We start from the raw sequence: 25,774 nt of genomic DNA on the forward strand, positions 1-25,774 counted from the left end.
AGGGGACAGGAGACATGCGGATATGAACGAGACTAGCACATGGTGCAGGGGCTCCTGCTGACAGCTGTGTGGTGTCAGCACAGGACCAGGAGAAAGCCAAGGCAAACATGCACTGGTTAGGAGACCACAGTGACACTTCTAACCACTTAGAAATCATGTTCTGATCTGTGAATGAGGATAGGACAAGTAGATACTACTGATTATGGGTAAAAGTAACAGCCACATGACAACACTGAAATAATACCCTTAATTTATGATGGGCACTCCTACAACAGTAAGAAAAGACCAGCACTACAACAGAAGAACAGCAAAAAAAAATGATAATTAGTAGAAAAAGTGAATAAGCATATATAAATACGGTTACCCACAATCGCAGAAATAGAGACACAATGTGACACAGAACGGAAATATAATGGGAACAAGTCCCGCTAAGGCCTCAGACTGCCAGGGAGGGGTGGTCACTGCAGGACAGGGACAATCCCATCAGTGGAGGAGCAGGCATGGGCACCAGCTCCTTGGGCAGCTGTGGGTGTGAGGGAGAGCACCTGTGCAGTGACCAGCACGAATGGCCCCTCCCAGGACGACTCAGTAAGTGCACCTGTCATGGTTACTACTGCTTTGCTATTTTGTCCATAGAGTAAGCAAGGTGTGTGTGCATCTGTGACAGAGGGAGGGAGACAGACAGATACATGTACACTCGGCTGGTATAGATTTTGGAGATAAACATGGGTAACAAAGCCACAAAAAAGTACTTATCTTGGGTCAGCAATGCCATTTCTACTCTGTCTAGACATATGCACACGATTCATGCACAAAGAAAGTAAAAACATGAAAAACTGAAAATAATCTTAATGTTCAACTATTCGGGTATTAGTCGTTGTTTAAATTGTGACTTACTATAAGACTACAATAAAACCATTAAAATCATACTTTCGCAGTGTATGGGATGGTTTAGGGAAATGCTGACAACACAGTAAATAAAAATACACCAGAGTTTGACCTCATTCTGTAACATTACACATACACATGCCCACAGCTTACTAGTACATAAGATCACAGAACTTCATTAACAGCCTTCCTACCTAATAGCACGGGAGCAATATTTTCTCCTTTGTAATTTTCAACTATTCAAATCATTAACTAATGACTTTTACAATTAGAAAGAGGATACCATGAAAACATTCCTTATAACAGCAGCACAGCCTGCAATGCCAACGCAAGCATAGGGCTGAATCTGTCCATACACAACCACTAGGGAGGCCTGGGGCCCCAGACCCTCCTCCTCCTCCTCCCGCTGATGCTCAGGACACATTACCAGTGGGTTGTTCCTCTGGGGGTGCAATGGATTCGCCAGTTGGGATGCTCAGGAGGAAGGTCTGTGGGTATGGTTCTGTAAGTGAACGACTAAAGAGGAGGGCCAACATCTGGGTGAATGTGGCCGCCTGAACACAGGCCTGACGTCCACCGCCCTGAAAGCACCGACAGGGACAGAGGAAAGTATTTTTTAAAGAGATACAAATCCATAGACCACAGACTGCAGAAACGGTTGGACTGCAAAGCAAGTGAGTGAAAGAAACACCCCAACTGGGAAGGCTGTGGCCTCTACCAGGGAAACAAGACAGCAGAACTCCAGGTAGCTCCCAGACAACAGTGTCAACACCACTTCCAACTAAAGATGCTCATATGTGTCTACCACTAAAGCTAAATGTTTGATACATTCTCAACACAAAAATATAAATATCTGCAAAACATGAAGACAACATGCATTTACAGAAACATTCCTGCTCATGGCTGGAGATACTGGGATGGTACCCCTGATCCCAGAACTAGAAGGTGGCTGAGATAGTGAACTGGCTTGCATTCGGGTTTCCAGTGTCCTGCCCCTTCTTCCTGCATGCATCCAACTCCTGCCCGAGTCACTGCTGAACATGTCCCCTGTCCCCTCTGAATGAGAGTGAGCATCCCTCCTGCATGCACTCTGGCCCTGTTGCTGCATGTCCCCAGTACCCATTCCCTTGGATATTATTCCCAAAGGAACTCTGACCTTAGCTATGAGACCTGCTTTGGCCAGTGGGGCAGTAACATCCTAGAGGGAAAACACACTTGCCCTTCTGCTGAGCTTGCAACTCTGAAACCAGCAAATAATCCCCTGGCCTCCAACAGCCTGCCAAACATCAGACCAGAGAGTGAGGCAATTATAGGTCAACCCCGCTGCTGCAGGTACAGAGAGAAATCCCAGGCCTGAAAAGCAGCTTAAACAACCCTCAACATACAAAATGACTGCTGTGGTAAGTGCTATATTTGGGGTCATTTGCTACACAGAAAAAGGTAACTGAGACGCTCCTGCAATACAGTCCTTGCAGTCCTATAAAACGGTAAGCATCACCACACAAGCAGGAAAGACCTAGTGGGGCTTAGATGCTAAAATCATTTCCCCTTTGCATGAAACGAATATTTGAATTATTGATCCCGATCTAAAGATGCAATAAATTCCAATTTCAGATACTTGGAAATACAAAAACCATGTGATTGTATCATTATACTTAAAATAGCCGCTGACAACTACAAATGCACTCATCAGTGAGTGGCCACTGTGAGAAGAGCTCCAAGGCCTCTCAAACTGTGGGACTGGTTTGCATCAGGAAAGAGGGACCTAAGCCAATGGGAAGGGAGAAATGATTCACTCCAGGGAAACCCCAGAGCTGTATCAGGAAGGGCATGTGGTTCCCTGAGTGCCAAGTGTGAGCAATACGCACACAGACTGACACAGGAAGGGAGTCTCTGAGTAGGTCTTTAAGCAGAGTAAAGTCTAAGTATACCAGTACTAAGTGGCCCCCAAGAAGTGGCCTTGTGTATGTGTGTTGGGGTTGAGCAGGAGAGCCAGTTCTTCCCTCAAGTGGGAAATTGCTCGCTGGGTTCTTTCCTGCAGGGAGAAAGCTGGCTGTCTAAACAGGGAATGTTTGCCTGACGAGGTCTAGGGCCTGTGAATCCGGGCGGAGGGGCAAAGAGGGGCAGCTTTGTTGGTTAACCCCACTTTTTGATTTGAAACATTAAAAACACATATTTCTTTGATAAAATAAAAAGTATTAAAACTATAACAACTCCCAAAGCAGCAAATCTAGAAAATAGTCTTTTAGTTATCTGTGCTATCCCAGTCGGTGAAAGTTCACAATTTCTGGGCACAGATATCCCCACACCCCAAACTCTGGCTCTCTCACACCCCGCCTCAGGTACAGTGCTCATTGAGACCTTGTTCAGGAAAGGAGAGAACTAACCATGTAGGATGCAAGCAGGAACATGGTACCTAAAACAGCCTGACTCGCAGAGAAACTGTCAAAGTCACATGCAGTACTGAGCACTGAGAGCTCATTAAAGATCTTCTGCACCCAAAGTTAACAATTTAAGTCATATTTTAAAAATGACTCCCTTCTTATTTACAAGTTTCTACTCAAATTCACTGATGATTTAATGGCACTAATTAGACTGTGTGCTCAAGAGCTCTGTCTGGCAAACACGACTGCCAAATGTCACTAACAATATGACAGCTTAGGAAGAGGGTTTAAATCATCAAAACAAAAGCCGCTGATGTAATGATACAATTACAAAGTTTAAACAGCTTTTATGATCTCCATTTTAAATGGAAAAACAAATGATTAAAATGAAGAGAACATGTGACCTTGAGATTCTTCCTGTGTGTGGAGAACCAGGCCTGAGCTCTCTTGGTGACAAGGGCATGAGAAGCACCCAACGGCCAGGCCGGCCCTGCACAGGCTGACATGAGGACTCGGGAAGGACACTGTCCCATCTCCATGGCAGGGATACAAATTCCTGAAGTGCCAGGTGAGAATAGGAACAGCGTCAGGACACCAGACCCAGCGCAGTCAGAGGACCAAGCTGCGGGAAGCCCACTTGCCCTGTGACGGCAGCACTGCCCTCTCAAGGGTCTTGATGATTCTTGCTGCCCTGATGACCTCATATACAAGGGATTTGTTTATTTCTCAAAATCTCATTTTTTTCTACAAACTATCAATTCAACAGACTCCTACATGAGACATGTTTAATGCCGGTTGGCACGAACCATGCCTGCAAGGTAGGACACTGGCGCTGTCTGTATTAGTGCATGACGACAGGAGTGTGAGGGACAATGCAATTCAATAGGTAGCTACTGAGGTCTTCCTTCAGCCAGGTACAGCTGTGTTGGGCCTGCAAACCCATGTCCATGTGGGGAGGCATGGACATGTGACTGATAGAGACACACAATGAAGGGCAGTGAGGGGCCCGCCTTTGGGAGCACACGCATGCACTCTATGTGCTTTGGGGGCTGCGAGAGAGGCCCACATGATAAGGACCTGAGGCCTCCTGCCCACAAACACATGTGAGCTTGGACATGGATCCTGTGGCCCTGAATGCCAGCTTGACCGCAACCTTATGACAGGCCTAAGCCCCAACCTCCAGCTAAGCTGCTCCTGGGTCCTCGACCCACAGAAACTAGGGGATAATACACGTCTATTGTTGTAGCTGCTAAGTTGTGGGGTAATATGTTACATAGAAATAAATAACATATACGACATGGGTTTTTTTGCTTTGTTTTAACGTGGCTACGAGGAAATGTAAAATTACCTACATAATTGTAACGTACCCTGTATATTTCTATAGGGCAATGCTGCTCTGCATGGCTCGAATACCATGAGAGCTTATCAGGACCAGCACATCACACCAGGACTGTTAACTACATATTGTACCTTCGCTACATTTCACTAATACATGTTTCTTTCCTATGTATTTAATTTTAAAATCTGGAATATGATTAGATACTTGTATAGAGTAAGCACCTCCCCCCCAAAAAAAAGATCTATGTTAGTTTTTCTTATTCTATTTAAATATAATAAAATGTTAACACTTCTTTCCAGTTACAAAACATCAGTAGGACAAAATGAGAAGAGGTAGACACCACCCAAGAGATAATCTGGGTTACTATTCCTACTGGTAATTTTCCTATTTCAGGACATGTATTGGCAGGTGAAATTAGATGGGAAGCACTCTCTCTGCTTTAAGTACATCCTACACTGGGACTTTAGACACTGTTTCCACTATATACTACATCTGCCACAATTTACTTGGCCAACACCCTGCTGCTGAAGATACAGGCATCCAGTGATCTGTCTTCGGGGCATGGCGAGGAATGTCCCTACCTGTGAGTCCTAACGGTGCAGCTGGTTGCTAGGGACCATGCTCAGCTAGGATCACGGTGAGAAAGCATGTGCTGGAACCAGGACTCACCTTGATGTGCTCATGCAGCTGGGCCTCGTGCTGCCGCGACAGCTGTTCGTGCTGCCTTTGGAACTCTGCGATGAGGATCTGCCGCTGCAGCTGCTGCTTCTGCTTCAGAGCCAGGAGCTCCTGCTGCAGCTGCTGTTCCCGGAGGGCGGGCTCCGCCACAGGCAGCGGGAACTGGTGGTCCAGGCGCAGGTCCATGGGCACCGCCGAGGGAGCCACCTGCAAAGGCAGCGCCGAGGCCACATCCACTGCAGAGAGAGCACAGCACAGAGCATGGTCATTGCAGGCCACGGCGTCCCCCACCTGAGCAACCACCCAGACCCTTAGCAAGCAGCAAGGGGTATCTGCATGCTGAAGGACAGTTCACATTTCAGATGCCTCTCCCCAACTCTTGCCCAAAAGGTTCACAGTGAGGGACTCAGCAGCCTATGAGAGGATCTACTACTCTTCAAGTACAAAAATCACAGTCATCATGAAGGTGAGACCAGGACACATTCACGCACACTGCCCCCTGCTCTCTCACAGGATGCCACTGCAGGCCCATCACTTTTCTGAAAGCAAGTTTGAAAGTCACAAGGAGAAAAGGGAAGAACTCTGGAGAGGGTTGAACAGCACTAAGTATGGAGGCTGACTGCGGTGTCGCTTCCTCCTTCTCACCAAGTCACTGAAGAGCTGTGTACCGGAAACACAGAACAGTGTGTGCCACAGAGTGGTCCAGACAGATGCTCAGGACGAGGGCCTGTTTCCATGGCGAAGCAAGTGCCCTCTCAGCAAACATGTTTACTGGCTGCAGCCCACGGAGTGCCTCCCAGCTGGCCTGCACAGGCACATGCATGAGCCGTGTCTGCTACACAGAACCCACGGCCTCTTCTAGGCTCGAAGGCTGGCGGAGGACAGCACCAGTGACTGAGATTAGAAACAGCAGCAGAATCAATCTTAATGCTGACAAGGAGCACAGGAGGAATGTAAGTTTTCAATTATGGACATCACAAGAGAACCCCAAGGTGGGTGCTCCTGCTGGGACAGGTTTCCACTTTGAAAATACATGAACACAGGCTTGCACTGTGGCCCAGAGAACTTTCCACAATGGTACTCAGACACGCTGTGCTCTCCCCCCGCATCCCCCAAATGGACTTTGCTCATAAAGCCCCCGAAGGAGCTGAGGGGAGAGCATAGCACAGAGACCCACAGCTCCCCGGTCACTTCCAGAAAGGACTCCCCAATCTGCTCTAGGCCCATTTCTTCATCAACCGACAAGCACCAGACCCGGAGGCCAGGGCAGGAGAAGGGGCCCTTGCCCTGAAGGGGGTTGCAAGACTCAGATGGGAGCCCCAATTCAAAAGGCCAGGGCCACCAAGGACCAGTTTTCTTACCTAAGGGCTGTCTCTGCCTGGACCCTAGCACAGGCCAAGTTATGCATATGACTTGGTCCCGGAGTCTGCCTGGAAGTAGTCACTCCCACTACACACATGCCCAGCCCTCAGGCCACAGAGCCCTCCAGTGGCAGATATACAGTTCCTGAGGAGTTCTGTGCTCCCAGCCCTATAGCCCATAGGTTCTGGTACAAAAGCCCAGCCCATAAATGGAACCACCCCTCGGGGCAGAGCATTTCTGTGGTCATTGCCCAGATGGCAGGTCCCACACTGGCCTTTCTGATAAGGCAAGGTCGGGGAAGGCTGGGGCTGAGGAAGAGGCTGGCTGTGTGGAAGCCCTGTGTTCTGACCCCGAGCAGACGCAGGCACTGCGCTCTGAGCACCATGTCCTGACAAATGTGTCATCTGAGTGCAGTGCATGGCTCATGGAGGCAGAGCCCAGGAAGCTGACAGGCTGGAAGCTGCCCAGGATACTCTCATCTCAGAGTCTGAAGCAGCTATAACACAGAACTGCCCAGAGGGCGATCAACAAATTCTCCACACTTGATCATTTTAAGAAACTATCCAATCTCCTCTCTTTTAACACTAACAAGCAGGGGTAAACACCAGCTGACTGTTTCTCTTCTGTTCCCCAAATCAGTGAAGTGCAACTCCCAACTTTTTAAATGTATGCATTTTTGTCTAATTGGGTATCAGACTTGACCCATTAAGAGGTTTTTATTTGATCTTTATGTGACAAAATCTATACAAATAAAGAGTGTTTTCCTGAACAGGCCCAGGGAAGAGTGGTGTCCCACCCACCCCCACCACATACAACCTGAGAAGACTAGATTTATTAATCCCCCGGCTTTTCTTGTTTTGATCATTTTATTATGAAAATATAGCAAACTGGATAAACTGGGTAAATAATACCAGTTTTAAAAAACCTCAATATCTTCCTCCATTTGCTTCAGACTTTCTCTGAAGGAAAAAGTCGTATGAAGGGCAGGGAAGAGAGCTTAGTAAAAAAGCTTAGCAACAAGGGGACTCGACCCCATGAGGAGATTCAGGTCATGTGTTTGGAGGGGTATCACTGTCACCTGTGAATAACGCTGAGTGCTCCCAAACCTGTCACTGCTGTGACTGACCACCAGCCTCACAGGTTCCCTCTGCATCCACCTATGAGATCCAAAAGTTATTGTCCATTAACCCACTAACCTGCCTCATTACCTCACAGATTATAGGTGAGGTACATGACGGACTTCTCAGGTGAGTTTGACTTTGCTTTCGAAGGACAGGCCTGACCCTACCTTTCTGGGTTACACACACACGGTCACTGTTTTAGAGAGAACTCCTGGGTCTATGTTCAGAGGTAGGAACAACCTACAGGGTCTCTCTCACACTGCTTGTCTGGTTAAACAGTGCTATTTTAGCTTCAGTAAATAACCACAGAGAACTAATGAATAAGCATAGCACCTACATTTTGTGAGCAGTGTCACTTTGGTGGCCACTATGGCAGGGGAGGTCAGGTGTGACCCCACTTAGAAGATGTACCAAAGTGACCTGAGACCCTATACAGCAGCAATGCCATTGCTGACAGGCCAGACCGAGGACTCATCACTGCCCACTTGAGCTCATCCTCTCCCTGTTTCTAATTTTTCATAGATGGGGCAGGGGGACCATCAGAAATGCCCCATAGTTAATCTCTTAAAACTAAACATAGCCCTAGCTGGTGTGGCTCAGTTGGTTGGGTGTTGTCCTATGCACCAAAAGGTTGCTGGTTCGATTGCCAGTCAGGGAATATGCCTGGGTTGCAGGCTCATTCCCCGGTAGGGGACATGCGGGAGGCAGCTGATCGAAGTTTTGCTCTCTCATCCATGTTTCTCTCTCCCTTTCCCTTCCTCTCTCTCTAAAAATCAATAATAATAATAAAAAACAAGAACAAAAAACAACTGTAAAAGGATCCTTTTTATTAACCAAACCTGTGATGGGCCACCGTGTCCATGCACATTTATCTGCTGCTAGTGTGCAGGACCTCCTGCTCTGTGCTGGGTGCTGGGCACAGGCACAGGCCTACAATGGGACACCAGATTGGGGGGCGGGAGGATGGGCTGACAAAGGCCCAGAGAAGGCCTGCAAGGGACTGCATCTCCCTGACATGGAAGAGGCATCACGAGCAAGGAACCAGGGGTCCGGGTGCATGTGTGGGGGTCATGGGAACTCCAAGGCAGAGGAGCTCATATCCCCTGCCCTGTGGATGGCCCCTGGGCAGGGGGACAGGCAGTGTGGGGAGGCTGGACCAAAAGCAGAGGGGCTGGCAGCGGGTTCAGGGGCTGAAAAAGAAGAGGATGGTGGCCTCGGGAAAGCAAACGAGGATGGAAGATGCTGAGGCACAGCAGCACACTCAGGTGGCTCCTGCTCAGTAATGACGTGGGGCAGGCAGCGCACACCCACCACATTCAAACCGAGGTTTGTCTTGTTAACTCAAATGCTCCTCAGAGTCTCCTGAGTATGGAATCCCAGGGAATCTTCTAAGGACACCCTCCCTGGTAGCTGGTGAGTCCTCCTGCAGACACCAAAGAGCAATGGGTCCAGGTGAGGAGTATGCTGATGTGGCTGATGAACCTGCAGACAAACCTCCCTGCTGCCAGGAGTGAAACGAGTGGGGTATGAAGGTGGCTGAGCCGGGGCAGAAGCGTCCTCAGTGAATGCATCACCGTTCTGACTGCAGCATTTCCTCCACATTTGCTGTTAGAACGGAATAAAGTCTTGCCTCGGTTTACCTTTTTGAGGTATCAGAGAAAACTTCACTCTTTTGCTACAGAAAGTTGAAGAGCAGAGAGAATGAAAAGTCGAACATTACCTATGTCAGACACACCCAAACTAGCTCCTGCCTTTCCTCCACCCCTGCTGACAATGCTCCACTTACAGTTAGACACAAACACAGCGTGGCAGCACACGTGGGCCACAGAGAGCCATGCAGGGATCAAGAAACGCTACCTGCTCACCCTAGTGTGCCCCACACAGACACGCCAGGTGGGGAGAGTGGCCGTAGCTGTCCCCAGCCCTGTCCTGCACACCAGCTGCTGAGAGAAGTCACAATCCCCATTCATCCTAGCCTCCAGCGGGTGCGTCAGACAAGACTTGTACTGATTCAGTATCAAAAACTAGCTGAAATGCCATGAGTTCCCAGCAGAAGTTGCTAGTGCCTCTGACCCAGAGCGCCCTGGAGAAAACAATCAAACCTTCTCTACTTAAAGAATGCAGCACCAAAACAAAAAAGCCTGTATTCCCATGAATATTTTATGGTGGAGAGAAAATTGCTTGTATAGGTTGTGCCATGAGAAATACATTAACACAATCAGACTCGTGACGTCAGCAGAAGCACAAAGAGCACATTCAGGGCCCAGTAAGAAATGCCGACTGTGCTGTTCTCAACCACAGAGAGAAGAAATCTGGGATACTGTTTCTTTATTTAGTAAGTGATCATAAAGGACACTGTCACTTTCCATGGTTAGGTCCTCTCTTCACACACCATGCCATGCCATCATATAGACACGAAACACAGAGAAGCACTATTCCTCAGAAAACACGGCCAAAGTTCAGGGTCCATTCAAGTGAAGAATGAGTCATTCAAATCCAGGGAAAAATAATAGATATCGCAACTATGTAACCACAATTTCCTCTTACTCTGACATTTTGCCTATCTGGGGAGGCGGAGAAAGGGAGGAAAAAGAAGACGGGGTAAATTAGAGATGTAACTGAAAAACATGTTCCCCTATGGCTGTGAAATGTGTCCACACACTGAAAAACATGTGTTGGGATAAGGAGTGATGCCGGAAGGCCCTGTGTGCTCTGCATATCACATGCCCGCCCAATACTCGTCAGGCAGCCCCTCGCTTTTATTTTTTGTTTGTTTGTTTTGTTAATCCTCACCTGAGGATATTTTTCCATTGATTCTTAGAAAGAATAGAAAGGAGGGGGAGAGACAGAGAGAAACATCCATGTGACAAAGACACACCGATTGGTTGCCTCATGCATGCACTCCAACCAGGGCCAGGGATCAAGCCTGCAACCCAAGTACATGCCCTTTACCGGGAATCAAACCTGGGACCCTTCGGACTGCGGGCTGACACTCTATCCACTGAGTCAAACCGGCTAGGGCAGTGGTTCTCAACCTTCTGGCCCTTTAAATACAGTTCTTCATGTTGTGTCCCAACCATAAAATTATTTTCGTTGCTACTTCATAATGGTAATGTTGCTACTGTTATGAATCGTAATGTAAATATCTGATATGCAGGATGGTCTTAGGCGACCCCTGTGAAAGGGTCGTTCGACGGCCAAAGGGGTCGCGACTCACAGGTTGAAAACCGCTGGGCTAGGGCATCCTTCACTTTTCTTTATAGTTATAGTCTACCTGTGTTATTCCTACACATGTGTTCCTTAATGACAGGAGTGAGCACAAATGCAATGGCATGACAGGGTGGTAATGGTTCCCAGGAAAAGATATGCAGTCTGGAGTCTGGTCTGCCTGCAGCTTGAAGAGTGGACAAGAGTGCCTCCTGGAAAGGGTTGTGAGTGTCCCCAGGACACCAAGGGCCACTCACTCTCATTGTGGCATCTGGCAGGGCAGTCACATGGACCAGAATTGCCCTGCACACCTGCCTCCTGTCCCCAGGTGTGAGCCATGAAGGCCTGTGGAGAGACAGGTGTCCTCAGAGAAGTGGGGCCAGGGGGGCAGATGGTCCAAACAGGTCAGCAGCAAGCCAACAAGAGTCTGGGGCAGGCTCACCAGTCTGTCTACAAGCCACAGGGCACGGAGCACAGGCAGCCTTGAGGGTCAGCCCTGCCTCCACACACCTGCTCAAAACCCAAAGGCTCCGCCCTGCCAGGTGGCCCAGGGCCTCCTGCTCAATGGTTTGGTGGTCCCTGGTCTCTGTCCTCGAGTAAATCTCTGGGTTTCTTTGGCCCACTCATCTTTCTCCTTTCACTCTCTCACCCTGCGGAAACTCAGGCTCCATCTATGTTTTGAATAAAAAGGAAGCATGGGAGGCCTGCCTGTCTGCAAGTGTATCCATTTTCCCTCTGTGTACTGGCGCTGTGCCAGGACTCTAGCTTACAACCATCTCCCTCAGGACTGCAAGGAACTGCTCTCTGCCTGTTGCCAGTACTGTTGTGAAGTGTAAAGCCGTTCTGATCCTGGAACCTTTTTGTGGGACCTGGATCTCCTCTCTCTATGTTTGTAAGATCTTCTTGTCCCCAGGGTTCTGAAATTTTAGAATCACGTGTTTGGGGATGATCCTTCTATGCCCATGGTGGGGCACATGGTTGGCCTGTTCACTGTGGCAGCTGGTGTCCTCCTCGGTGGGGATTTCCTTGAATTATTTCACCGAGTTCTTTTTTCATTTTGTCCTTCTGAAACCCCTGTTTAGGTGGTAAATTGCCATTTCCTTTTCTTTCTCTTATGCACAACTTTCTATGAGATTTCCTTAAAGGTAATTTTAACCTTTCCATCAAGTTTTATGTAATTTCTGCTGTTATTTTTTTAAGTGTTTTTATTAATTTTAGAGAGAGAGAGGAAGGGAGAAGGATAGAGATATAGAAACATCAATTGACTGCTTCCTGCACGCCCCCCACTCGGGATTGAACCCACAGCCTGGACATGTGACCTGACTGGGAATTGAACCTGTGACTTCTTGGTTCATAGGTCTACACTCAACCACTGAGCCATACTGGTGTTCAGAGGCCTGGGTGGCTCCATGCCCAAATGTCTCCTGTAAACTATCAGAGGGATCTGGAGGCATGGGTGGTTTCACTTTGATTCCCAGCAAGACCACCCCCAGGAGGTTCTGCACCTGCACAGGGAGCTCCTATGACGTGCAAGGCTTTCCTATGCTATGAACAGCCGGCAATGGTAACTGCCCAGATGATCTCACTGGGGTTGTCAACAGTCCATCCCCCTTCAACTGCTGGCCGACCATTTCTGTAATAAGGAGAGACCCAAATTAACTACCCATGTTTCTCAGACAGCAGTTTTTAGGAGAAAGGCAGGGCAAATGCTTGATTCTCTTGCCCACTGTTTGATCCCCACATTGCATCAAACATTTCCCTGAGGAGAACAGGTCCCTCCAGTGGGGAGCAGTGTTTAGGGACCGCAGTCTGGCTGCTGGGTGGGTGCTGCTTCTGAAACATGGATCTTTACTGGAGTTTTTGTGAATTTTGGGTGAAAGTGAAATTATAGTCATATGTTCAATCTGCCATCTCGCCAAGGAGCTTCGGAATACATTACTTATTAAAAATATCAGTCAAAAGAATCAACAGTCATATCAGGTTTTATTCAAAATACTGATTTATATGCAATATCACTTTCCCCAAAGGTGATCTTAACTGAATTACAACTATTCATTTTAACACTATGTGTACGTGTAGAGGGAAGAGGAGGTGAAGCCTTAAGTGTTTCTCAATGTAAAGATGTAATGATCTTCTGTGGCTAATGTAAATAACTTCAGTGGCCCCACCTTGGCCTAATTTGTAAGTGAACATATATATCCTTTCTTTCTGCCTCATTACATGTATATATGTGGTGCCAAAGAAATGGGCTTATGGAAAGTATTCACCATTATTTACATTATACTTGAAAAATGAGAATAAAAACAATTATGGCACAAGAAGAGGGAGTTTTGTTTTGTACTGTTTTCAATTGAGAGCAAAATGAAAAGAAATAAATATAATCAGTGGCGACATTTATAGATTTTACAGATGTATATGGGAAGGCTTTGTTCTCCACGTGGGGCAGGGAGAGACCTGTATCAGTTGGTTTGCATATATTAAATGTTACAGTAAATGTAACCCTTTCTGTGTCCTGTACACACGATTTCCTTGCAGAGTTCCAGGGAGTGGATCAGTCTTCCAAGTCAGTGAGAAGTTGACTAGAGCAGGTAGGTCTCTGCTCCACGCTGGAGGTGGAGAGGGTGTCAGGTGGCACTCCTCCCTGCATGTCCCCTTGTCGTTGCTACCAGAGCATCACTGCAGGTCCTGTGCGCTGGGCCTGCCCTAGCTTCACTCGTGCTACCTCATTTAATGTGTAACACAAAGGATCCCACAGGACAGTGACAGGCACCAGCTATACCCCATAGGACAGATGGAAAAGAGAAGCACTGAGTCTGAGCAACATGCCCAAAGCCACCCAGCAAATGAAAATGACAGCCAGGAACTAGAACCTGGGTATCCTAACCATGCTGCCGAACGGGCTAAAGAGCCCAGGGGGCAGGTCACCCTGAGCGGTGGTTCTCAGGCTGGGTGCCTGGGGACTTGGGAACAATGTAGGACCCAGGCCTGCACTATGTGGGAGCAGGCATTGGTGGTCTCCAGCAGAGCTCGGTGGTCAGGCCCCCCCGGAAGCCAGGAACGCCCACCTGGAGCTCTGAGTAAACACCCACGAGTGTGTTTCCTGCCAGCAGTAGGCCTGCCTGACCACTCATATCTCTCCCTGTGGCTCTGACTTTGGTTTCAGTTGTGACCAAAGGCCAGTCTGCCCTGTAATTACTGGCTTGCTCGAGTGCTCTGCAGTTCTGAGCTCTCTATGAACAACTCTACTTCTTTAAGGTCCTAGGGCTGGGGCAGCCTCAGGATCAGCCCTGCAAGGCTCTGCTCAAGGCTGACACAAGGCCCCAAAAGGCTGGCCAGACCAGGTCTTGCCACCCACCCAGGACCAGGAAGACAGGTTTACAAGTTCAACTGAGCTGCCATAGCCCACAGAGCAGAGTTGGAAAGAAAATCCCCTAATACAATTCTTATCACAGCTAAAATAAGAAGCTACAATTTCCACCAGGTGTGGGCTTCACCTAAATTAGCTCGCACCTCCGCCCAATTCACACCACCTCCCAAACTACAAGTTTTCAAAATATTTCTCTCTGGTAGGAAATTTAAGGTCCCTCTATACACTAATTTGATGTAGACTCTCGGCCAGTGTCTGTACCCGAGGAGAGGGGCTTTGCACAGCTGGTTAGGACTTTCCTAAGATCATGCCTGCCCCCCACCTACCCCATCCCTACCGCACTGGCATCTCCGAATTGTCTGCGGACACCAGAGAGAACGTTTTAGTGGAAAGGCAAGCCTGCAGTGCTGCTGAAAGGATTCGCCCTGCAAACTCACTGTCTCCACACCCATGTCCTGGCCAACAATGTGGAAGACACTGGAGCATGAGATGGGAGCTGTTCTGCAATCAGTTAATACTAAGGAGAGCAGGCTGGGCTGGGCCACTGTGATGTTGGCTCACAGGACATGCACTAGAGAACTGGCTCCCCATATGTCCACAGCGTGGGCCAGAGCACAGGGCAGTGATGGTAGGTGGACTCAGGCTCAACTGTGAGTTCACATCCAGCCAGTGACCTGCAAGAAGGCACCTGGCCTTGATTTTCCTCCATCATTCCAGTAACGTGACAAGTGCCGGCACGTGGCGGGTGCTGAGTGTGTGACCTAGTGTCCATCTGGGACCAGGACACAGCCTCCAACCCAGACTCATTGTCATGGGGTTCGTGCAAATGGGCAGAATGAGAGTCTAGGAGGAGCTGGCGCCTCTTCTGTTTCCAGAGGCAGCCAAGCTGAGCCCACCTTCCCTCAGGTGCTCCTGAACCCTGTTCCCCAAAATGTGGGCCCAGAAAACACTTTTTACGTTGAGGGTGGTAAACAGGGCAATCAGAAAGCTGGTGGCCAGGGCGCTAGCTGAGAACCCCAGGAGAGTGCCAGCTGACCCTTGGTGTGCATGTTTGATAGCTGATGATAGAGCTGTGGACAAGTTGTGCAAGGAAAGCCTGGCCCCAGCCTCTGGAGAGATTCAAATATTCCAGCAGACAAGCCCCAATCTCATCCCGTCTGGGTACCAACAACTCTGCAGACCTCAGGACAGCCAGCACTGCCTTGGAGCACCCACCCTCTAAGGTAACTCAGCCTTCTAGAAGCTTCCAGGGGCTTCCAGAAGCACTGCCTCCCATGAGCTCCCCGTGTGAGAGGTAGAGGAGGGGAGGAGAGAGGTTTGGTCAGGTCCTGGTGTGGTGTCCATGGACCACCTGCAGGCACAAAGCCCTGGGGCCTTCCCTTCAGCAGGCGGAGACAGCACACCTTCAGCACCCCACCAATGCTGTTGTTCCCAAAGCAGACACAGCTAGGGGCCAGCAAGCATGGGGAGGGTGGACACAGCGGGCTGGGGCACTTCACCAGCAAAGGAAGCACCTCATTGGCCATTGTGGAGAGGGAGCAGTGGCAGGAGACCTGGGGAGACACCTCTCCTTTCATAGAGCGACACTTCCCTTGTAGTAATCAAGTGATTCCTGGCAAAACCAACTGTAGGTTCCTATAGGACAGTGATGGCAAACCTATGACACGCATGTCAGAGGTGACATGCGAACTCATTTTTTTGGGTTGATTTTTCTTTGTTAAATGGCATTTAAATATATAAAATAAATATAAAAAATATAAATCTTTGTTTTACTATGGTTGCAAATATCAAAAAATTTCTTTATGTGACACGGCACCAGAGTTAAGTTAGGGTTTTTCAAAATGCTGACACGCCGAGCTCAAAAGGTTCGCCATCACTGCTATAGGAGTAAAGAGAGAAACCTAGAACTGGGAAAAATCCATCCTATACTTTAACCAGAAGTGGGTAAGTCTACCTGGAAAACACAGGAGTGGGGGATCCACTTCAGGACCCCGGTGGGAAGACCAGCAGCCCCGCTTCCCTGTCCTGATCTTACAGTCAACACAGTTCGTCAGGTTTTCAGGCTGAAATCCCATTGAATTGAGACAGACCCAGAGGTTGATAGACAAACAGCTCGAACTTCATTGTCCCACCACTGTCTTTTTTAAAGGCACGTGGTCGCTGCTTAGAGCACAGAGGCACAGACGTGGGGACGAAGAGAAAAGACGGAGACCCACCTCAAATCTTCACTAGCTATGGCTTCGCCGAGGCAGCTTCATGATCAGATTTGTGTGTCACCTCCAAGCCCCAGGAGCCAATCTAAACCCTGAAGGGAGCAGCCCTTCTGTGCCAAGGTCACCTTGGACAGCCCCCACCCCATCAACAAAGAGCAGAAGGCCCCACCTGCCCACTGCCCACTTGCCTGGCCTCCTGCTTTGCAAACCTGCTGAACTCACAGCAGCACAGGTGATGGTACAGACAGACACGGAACCAAAATGGGAGTCTCAACATCAGGTGATACAAATAGGACCCAGAAGAATGAAATAATAAATATTCATTACAGATATCCATGCTTACCAATATACAGATATCACAGAGATTTAAAATATTTTTTAAAATGACCTTTCGGCCAATCAATTTTAAAACCTACATAAATTAAACACATTTCTAAAAAAATATATAACTTTCCCAAGTTGACAAAAATATAGAGTAATCCTTAATCATAAATTAAATTGAATAGTTTAAAATATTTCCACAAAGATCATATTAGAAACAGTATTATCAACCGTTCAACTAACTAATCATTCAATTAAGAAAAAACACACAAAAAAAACCTACACACACCTGAAAGAGCACAGAAAGGTAAAGCACACTCCTGAGCTCATTTTAAGAGGCCAGTGTAACTCTTATTACAAAAACCAGAAAAAGACAGTGTAAGAAAGAAAAATTATACTCAGTCGTGACAGAGCTACAAAAATCCCAGGTAATTTATTAGCAAGCTTAATCTAACAGTCTATAAAAAATATAATAGACCAAGGTAAGTGGAATTTTAACATAAGAAATGCAACACATTTCTATACAGAACATCTAAAAATGTAATTCACTACACTAATAATGATCACCTAAATAATGAAAACAAGCATATAATAAAACCCAACAACTAGTCATTATAAAAACTCTTAACCAACTAAGAGTAAGAGACTTTCTTTAACCTAAAAAAAGGGCATCTATAAAAAAACTCACAGAAAATATTGCTTTTAATAGTGAACCTCGAAAAACACAAGATTCCAGCTACCCCAGGAGCTAGCTATGGTATAATAACACAAGCAAAAAGGGGAGAAACAGAATCACCATGACTCACAGACTCTCTGATTGCCAATACAGAGCTCTTCCCCACCAAAAAAAAAAAAAAAAAAAGGAGAAAAAAAGAAAAATAACTTACAGAGAACTTAATAGAACTAATGAGGACATTAACAAGGTTCTGGAAAAGAACAACAGTAAAAAACAAACTGTATTTCAATATACTAGTAATGCAACAAATAGAAAACCTAATATTTTTAAAAAATACAAAGTACCAATTAAATATAACAGAAGATAGGAGACACTTTTTATGAATAAAAACTATAAAAGATATTGACAAATATTTTAAATGACTAAAATAAATGAACAGAAAGACCACATTTAAGAACAAGAAGAGTTGCTATCAGAAGGACATCAATTCTCTCCAAACTGGTCTGTATAGATCCAATGCAGAGTAGTTCATGAGCTGACAAAATGGTTGTCAAACTGCAGTTGACCCCTTGAGCCCCACGGGAGTTAGGGACACTGATCAGCCAGGCAATTGAAAATCCACACATAACTTAAGTGGGTCCTATACATACACAAATTAGTTTGATAGTTCGTATGGAATAATAAACCCAGAGCCCCCAAGATGCTCCTGAAGAAGGTGGTAATAGGTCCTGTGCAGATAACCAGAGCTAAAGTATTTAACATTTATGTTTATGAAAAGATGGAATTCATCCCCATGGACCAAAATTAATCCTGCATGGAATAAGACTCAAATATAACCAACAAAATTTAAAAATCTTTAAAGGATACTATTTGAAAATATACTCATGACCTTTTAAAGAAATACACAAAATGCAAAAAGTGCTTACCATAAAAGACAAAACTGATCAATCTGACTACATTTTCATTAAGAATTTCTGCTCATTAGACACTATTTATAAGTGGAAGAGAGATGTGAAGAAGATGGTCAACACCACATGTAACTGAAAGTACTGACAGAGAACTTGTATCTATAATAAATGAGTAACTTCTACAGACCAGGACAAAAAAGACCAAAGAAAATGGCCAGAAATGTGAATAGGCTTTTCAAAGAAGGGCTCTTAAGGCAAGAAAAAATAGGCTAAAACTCAGGCCACACTGGTAGTCAAGGAAAGCCAGTCAGACCAGCATGAGTCCTGAGATTACACCCTCTCCACTCCCAAGTCACCAGGTGTTGGGAGAGCCTGTGGGGCAGCCAGTGGGGCAGGTAGCAGTATAAATGAGAATGGACCTTCTGGAAATCACTGACTTTCTTTTCTCAAGCTGAATCATGGTTCTAGGACCCAGCAACTCCACACTAGACATATTCAAACTTGAAAATCTTCTGGGCGTGAATCTGAGTGGGGCAAGAACAGTTGTTAAAGCAGGGCTTGCTGGAAGCTGCCAAGTAGCCACCACAGATCCACATATCCTGCAGGAGATTAAGAGTATGTAACTGTGTTTAGCATGAAAATGATCTGAGTGAATCTTAGAAACAACACTGAAGCAGGGGGTGGGGAGTAGGGGCTGCAGAAGACTCTATCAGTAACATACTCTTTAAAAAGGCTCAAAAAAAGTGAAACAAAACAGGATGCTGTTTAAGGAACCATACATATATGGCAAACTAGCTTTTTTGTGTGTGTTTTTTTAAAGCAAGTCAAAGACAAAAGACAAAAAATTGAGAACAGAGTTTATGTTAATGACAAGGGGTTGACCATACACCCTGGAATTCACTGCTAGGTCTGTGAGCAAAAGGGCTAGGCGCCAAATCCACCCAGGAAAACATCTCACTCCACTTTTCACCAAACATGACTCATTTGTTATTGGAAGTTCCTCTGATGATAAGAACGGAAGGACAGTTCAACATTTTATCAGATTCTTAGAACAGAGTGCAGCATGTCTAGTAAGAACATTGACACCAACGTCAGTGTAGGACTGGGACCTGGAAGGGGCTGGGGCAGGGTACTCGACCCTCCCCAGGGGGACCGGCTCTGCCCTAGCACTTTTGAAGAAGAAACAAGAAGAGGTAGCATTCCTCACCAGCCTGGGCAGCAGGAGCATCTGCTGCACAGAGCCCATCACGGAGCTTTCAACTCATTCCACAATACCGACCACCACTTATATTTAGACAGGTCACCAAAAAAGAGGCAGGTCCTGGCTTACTCAGACCATCTATACATGTCCTGAGAAAAGATACACAGAATCTTCACGATTGCCTCCAAGGAGTCAGAAACACGAGCACAAAAGAAAACCTCCTGCTCACAAAGTCACTTGAGTTCCACTTTAAATTGACCTACTCAAAATCAACTTTAAATGAAAATTTCTGACAGAAGGAAATATGTAACTTTTTAATGGTAGAAACACAGACTTGGCGCCCTTACGACATGATATCTCTCAAGAATGTAAAATCCCAGAAAGCTGGAATGATTAAGCAAAACGCAGTGTTCCCAGCCTGTTCCTCCTCCCAGAGTGCTTCAGGCCCTACAACCACCCTGAACTAGGTGTTTAATGAGGAGGAAGGAGTCAATAGGCTGAGTTTCATCTTGAGATAAAAGGAACTTCCATTTCAATGACATCTGCATTTGAAACCGACATTTTCAAATTACATTCCTTAACCAGCCAACTTGGGGAACTCCAATTCTTGGGGCATTGTCTGAGGAAGGACTGTGGTCTCCAGCCCCAATTATTCATCAGCTAAAGCTGCAAAGACATTCTTACGCTATGTGAGACATTCCCTCAAATCCAGCATCTCAAAATATCTCAGAGGACTCATATAGCTGCTCTTGCCTCTTCTTTAACAAGCAAACAAAACCCCCAAACAAACAAAAGGCAGAGGTAATATGCACCCCTAACAGGCCTAACACTTAATAAAATCATTTCGCTGAGTATAGGGCCATTTGACATAAAATCTCCCTTATAAGTAAGTGAAAAACGCTCTTGAAGACTTCTGAGAGTTCCTAACACGAGTGATGAAGATGTGGAGAGGACAATTCTGGTGTCATGAAGATTTTAATTTTGAAGTCCAGTGATGTGTTTTTAAGAAGAATGGATAAGAATGATGGTGAACTGGGGTGTTTAAACGTCTAGAGTGTTACTAGGAGTCCAATGAGGCTTCCCTATCAATTCTGAAAGTGCAGTGTCCAAGGTCTGCACACCCAATGCCTCTGCTGAGCTGAGGAGGTGCCTCACTCTTCACACTCAAGGGGTGGCTTGTTGGAAGATCATGGCTGATGGGACTTACTCGGCTCCCTCCAAAATCTCCACTCTTAGGGCAATAAGAAAAGAACAAAGTCTTTCCCAAAACCCGATCACCCAGGAGACAGCCATAGAATCCTGGAAGCTGGTAAGTGGCCGGCAGAGCAGAGCACAGAATGGGTGCTGCTGATACAGTAGAAGCGGGGGCTGTGGGTGGGAAGTCTGTGCCCTAGGGAGGAGCTGAGCAGGTACTCTGGTGAAAGGAGTATGCCAAGAGAAAAAGACAACAGGTCATGGCATCTGGGACCCTATGAAATGAAGAGGCCCTGCCCATCAGCAGTCCAGCCAGCTTCTTAGAGACTTACTCCCACACTGGCCTGACATTCAGGAAAGCCCCTAACGTGAGAAAAGAGAGGCAAATCCAAATGTGTGCCATCTGCTGAGCCCCTTGCCCCTCCCCCCTGAAAACACAAGGATATGGGTGTTGTTCTCTAGGGTCCCCCAGAACCTGAAAGGTGCTGGAACAGGGAGGTGGCCATGATGCTGCAGGAGAGAGGGCAGGTGCGAGGCGGTTCCACACACATTTAATAACTTTACTGAGGTACACTCTGCATTTCACCCTCTTCAATGATTTTTTTAGTAAATTTACCAAGTTGCACAATCACCACTAAGAATCAGTTTTGGAACATTTTCATCACTAAAACGGGAACAACCCTGTGTACTTATCTTAGGGGCAGCAGATGGCATTTGCTAACTGGATCAATGTGCAGGAGAAAGGGCACAGAATGAAGGTACCACTGAATCCATGGAGGCTGTGAGAAGAGCAGGTTTGCAGGGAGACATCGAGAATCTGGTTTCGGGCACATCAAGTCTGAGATGTTTAGTAAATACCCAGGTGAGCATCCAGACAAGCAGAGAGCTCTGGGAACTGGAATTCAGGAGGATCCAGGTTGGAGCTGTAAACGTGAACTGCAGTAGAATCAGGATCGTTTTCTGAGCTATGATATGGTGGGACGGAACCACTGAGATCCCTTAGGGATGAGTCAACAAGAATGAGCAGCCATCCAAGGACAGTCCTAGGGATGTCTCACTGCTAAGAAGTAGGAGAGATGAAAAAGAACATGTCAAGGAGCTGAGGACCAATGTCAAGGGCAGTGGCCAGGCACCAAGAGCATGTGGTCTTAGGACAAGGTGCTAGAAGAGGGTGATCCACTTGGTCAACGTTGGGGAGAGGCCACCCAGATGAGGATGGGGAGCCAGAGAAAACTGGCATCTGTTAAATGCCACAGGACCATTAGGTAGGTGGCACTTGCAGCCAAATGGCACCACTCATCTTACCTGGAAACAAGTGCAGACAGCATCAGAGATCAGTGCTAACCTCCCGGAATCTGGAGAGGGTAAGGGCTCAAGGCAGGTGCAGCTCAAGAGGCAGAGAGATGAAGTACCAGTCTGGACCCCTATCTTTCTTCTCCAGACCAACACCACCAAGGGTAGCGACACTAGGAGACACCCTACTGCAAATGCCAGAACCAACACAGGAACAAGAACAAAAGCCCCCAAGTAGCCCAGCCCCAGCAGTGGGACACATGGAAACAGAAGAGCTGTCGCGTCCACATGCCAATGTTCTTTAGGATCACTTCAAATGTATGATCAACTCAAACCTCACGTTCAGCCACAGTTCTCCCTGGTGGAGAGCCATCTTCACACCACCCACACTACTTGGTTTGATTCTCTTCTGGTGCATAGTTGTTGTTTTTTTAGTCCTATTAAATGACAAGCTGAAATTATTGGTTATACAGGCTTTTAAGAAACAAAACTTTTCTTAACAGACCACTTAAATGGTTTTTTAAATCAGAATAATATGCTGTATACACTATGTAGAAAGCTTTACTCAAAAACGTGTTCCAAATCCGATTCCATAGAAAATAGTTACTTCTGATGCAAAGAGGTAGGTCTGCACAGCTGTTCCCCAGGGGCTCCAAGGCCCCTCTACACAAGACATCAGGACGCTGCCCCACCCCAGCAGCTCCAGCTCAGAGACACGTGCAGCATCATACTTTAATTCTCCCACTTTCAGGACAGCTCTGGTGTTGTCATGGCATTACGTGGGACTTTGCTATCATACCTTTATAAATAAGGTATTACTGGACAAGAACTCTAATGTTATACAATTACAATGCAAAGGCAATAAGATAGAAGCAAACACTCCTGTGTGTGGCTGGACATGCTAGGGTCAATCTGAGGGGACAGAGTCATCTGCATGCACCCTGTACCATGAATGGACTGATGAAGCAAGTGCTAGATCTCCCATTCCTGAGTTCGGAACCACCCTTAAAGCTCTTTAAAACCCTTTTAATGTTTCTAATTTTTTTGTAAGCCTTAAGAAGAAACACTGTGTTTTGGAAATATCTGCAAGCTCAAATTGAGCAACAGCTGTAATAAAATCCTGGCACACAGTGGGGAACTTGGCTTTCAAAAAGTGCACAAATGTATTTCCCAGAAACTATAAATAGAATCCAAAATGGTGAAACCTGCTCTAAGTTCTCAGCTGACTAAAAAACGAGCCTGACCTCCAGAAATAAGTGACAGATAGAGCAATCCACGTGGGACTTTACTATCATACCTTTATAAATAAGGTATTACTGGACAAGAACTTTAATGTTATACAATTATAATGCAAAGGCAATAAGATAGAAGCATAAAAAGAAACCTAACATTCTACTACTCAGCACTCCGTACAAGAGCTACACTGTATTACTGACTTCAGTCCTCACAGCCCAGAAAGCGGTGACCAGACAGACCACAGGTGGGAAAACCCAGGCTGGTGAGTTGTTAGCAGTTCGCCCAGGGCAGCAGCCAGTAAGTATTGACCCCTGGATTTAAATCTGGTCACACCCACTGAAACATCTGCTCCCACTCCTGCAGCCCCTCACCTGGGCTTAGCTGTGCTCACACCTCTAAGTTACTCTCTGAAAGCCGTTTTGATTGCCCTAAACTCACTGGATAAAAATACATTATCTAAAAATTAAAATAGTTCCAGTGGTCTAGGAAGGCCACAAATCTCCTGTGCAATTGTCCTTGCCACTTCAGTTACATAAGGTCAAGTTTACATAATACAAAAGATGGATTTCAGAATTTCCTTCTTAGCAACCTCCAAACGTTTGGTTATGTATTTTACCTAACAGCTGGGTTGTAGTAGGAACCAATATTACTTAATAGTAACAGCTGAAATATTTAAAAATAGAAGGTGTTTCTTCCACTTGGTGGAGAGAGAAGACAGGGCAGCAAAGAGGCCAACCTGAAGCAGCGCTGCACTTCTTGGGAAGCTGGCCTCTTCCAGTGCGGGGTGGGGATGCGGCTGCCCTCCTGGCCAGCAACAAGCATTCCACCTGGGCTTTCTGGAAACCAACTTGCCCCGCTGGACCTCAAATGTCCAATAGGGAAAGCAGCTTCTTTCAAGAACTTGGTTGGTCATGGGCGGGGGGAGGGCAGGGGGGAGGTAGAGGTGGGGTGGGGTGTAGGAAAATCCAACAGGCAGTTGGAAATGCGGGACTGCAATGTGTGTTGGGGTGGGGGAACGGGGGTTAGGTTCAGTCTAGAAGAAACACCTGGGACACTTGTTTAAAATTCACTGTGTAGGCTTGGTAAAGTTACCTGGCCTCTAGCAGCCTCAGATACCCACCCTGCAGGCCCCTCAAGAAGAATGGAAGGACGGAGAACATAAAGTGCTAAATGAATACCGGGCAGGCAGCACTTGGAGGGACCATTGCTGTCCTTATTGCCATCACCACCGTAATTATCAGTGATCCAGGGCTATGATGCTGAGCTCTCCCACCTCAGGTATGGGGCTGCTTCTACAGGTGGACACACAAAACAGAGATCCGGACAAGATACCTCTGCTGAGAAACAGTGAGACTCTATAAAGTATGAGTTGGTAGAAAACACTCTGGTAACTCTAATCATTATCTTTTTTAAAAAATTATACACAATGTCTACCTTATAGATGTTGCATGGAGGTCTGTTTCCTTGGCAGATTTCATTTCCATACCATTTTTATGCCACCGACTCCCAGTGTTAAGACCCTTGCCTCGGCCCTCCTCCCAAGCTGGGGCTCATGTTCACAACTGCCTACTCAGCATCACTAATGGGCATAACTTTTCAACAATCCACATGTCCAACACTAGCCCTCACCTCCCCCCAAGGCCAGCTTCATCCATGTTCTCCACTGTGATTCATGGCAACTCCGCCTCCAGATGCTCCAATCTCAAATTCTAGTCACTGCCCGAGGGTTTCCCTCCCAGCCTACCTACAGCCTCAGTGAATCCTATCTAACATGTGTAGAATCACAGTGGTTCTCACCACTGTCTCCACCAGGCTTCCTGTCCCTCCCCTGCCCCATGTGTCCAGCAGTCATTCTCTGTAGCACAAGGCCGGTGGGTCACTCCACTCAGAACCTCTAGGAGCTCCCCATTCACTCAAAGGGGAGTGACCCTTCACTCACAGCAAAAGTCTCATTGCTGAAGATGGCCTGCATGTCCCTCTGTGACCAGCCAGAGCCTGGAGCAGGGATTCACCAGTCACATGCCCATACTCCTCTCCTGCCTCCTGACTGTCCCAGGCACCTTGCCCCTGCCGGACCCGAACTACAGCTCCTTCTCTGCCAGCTCCCCCAACCCTGCTTCCTTGCCACAGTTTACTAATTGTATTTGTTCAATGTCCTCTTCCCCTGGTACAACATGAGCTCCACAAACATGGGGATGTTTCATTCATAAGTCTATGTGTGCCAAGGGCAGTAACTGGCACCTAGAAGGCCCAACTGCCATAAATGACGGAGTGAATGAATGAATGAATGACTGGGTGAAGGAATGACTGGAGAAAGGAATGAACGAATGAGCCTGGTGGATCAACAGTGAGGCCTCCCTTGGCCACTTCATTTAAAATCTCAGGA

General features: G+C 46.8%; 1 protein-coding gene across 11 annotated transcripts in view; it reads right to left on the reverse strand.

The window, feature by feature from the left end:
• Positions 1–25,774, reverse strand: part of HDAC4 (histone deacetylase 4) — a 166,788-nt gene that overhangs the window by 107,422 nt on the left and 33,592 nt on the right. For all 11 annotated transcript variants that reach the window (XM_023743817.1, XM_023743822.1, XM_023743837.1 and 8 more), the window contains exon 3: positions 5,281–5,525. In XM_023743817.1, the coding sequence (XP_023599585.1) occupies positions 5,281–5,525 (245 nt within the window). The remainder of the gene's footprint in view (positions 1–5,280; positions 5,526–25,774) is intronic.

The sequence above is a fragment of the Myotis lucifugus genome, unplaced genomic scaffold (assembly GCF_000147115.1).
Source record: "Myotis lucifugus unplaced genomic scaffold, Myoluc2.0 scaffold_5, whole genome shotgun sequence".
Taxonomy (NCBI): Eukaryota; Metazoa; Chordata; class Mammalia; order Chiroptera; family Vespertilionidae; genus Myotis; species Myotis lucifugus.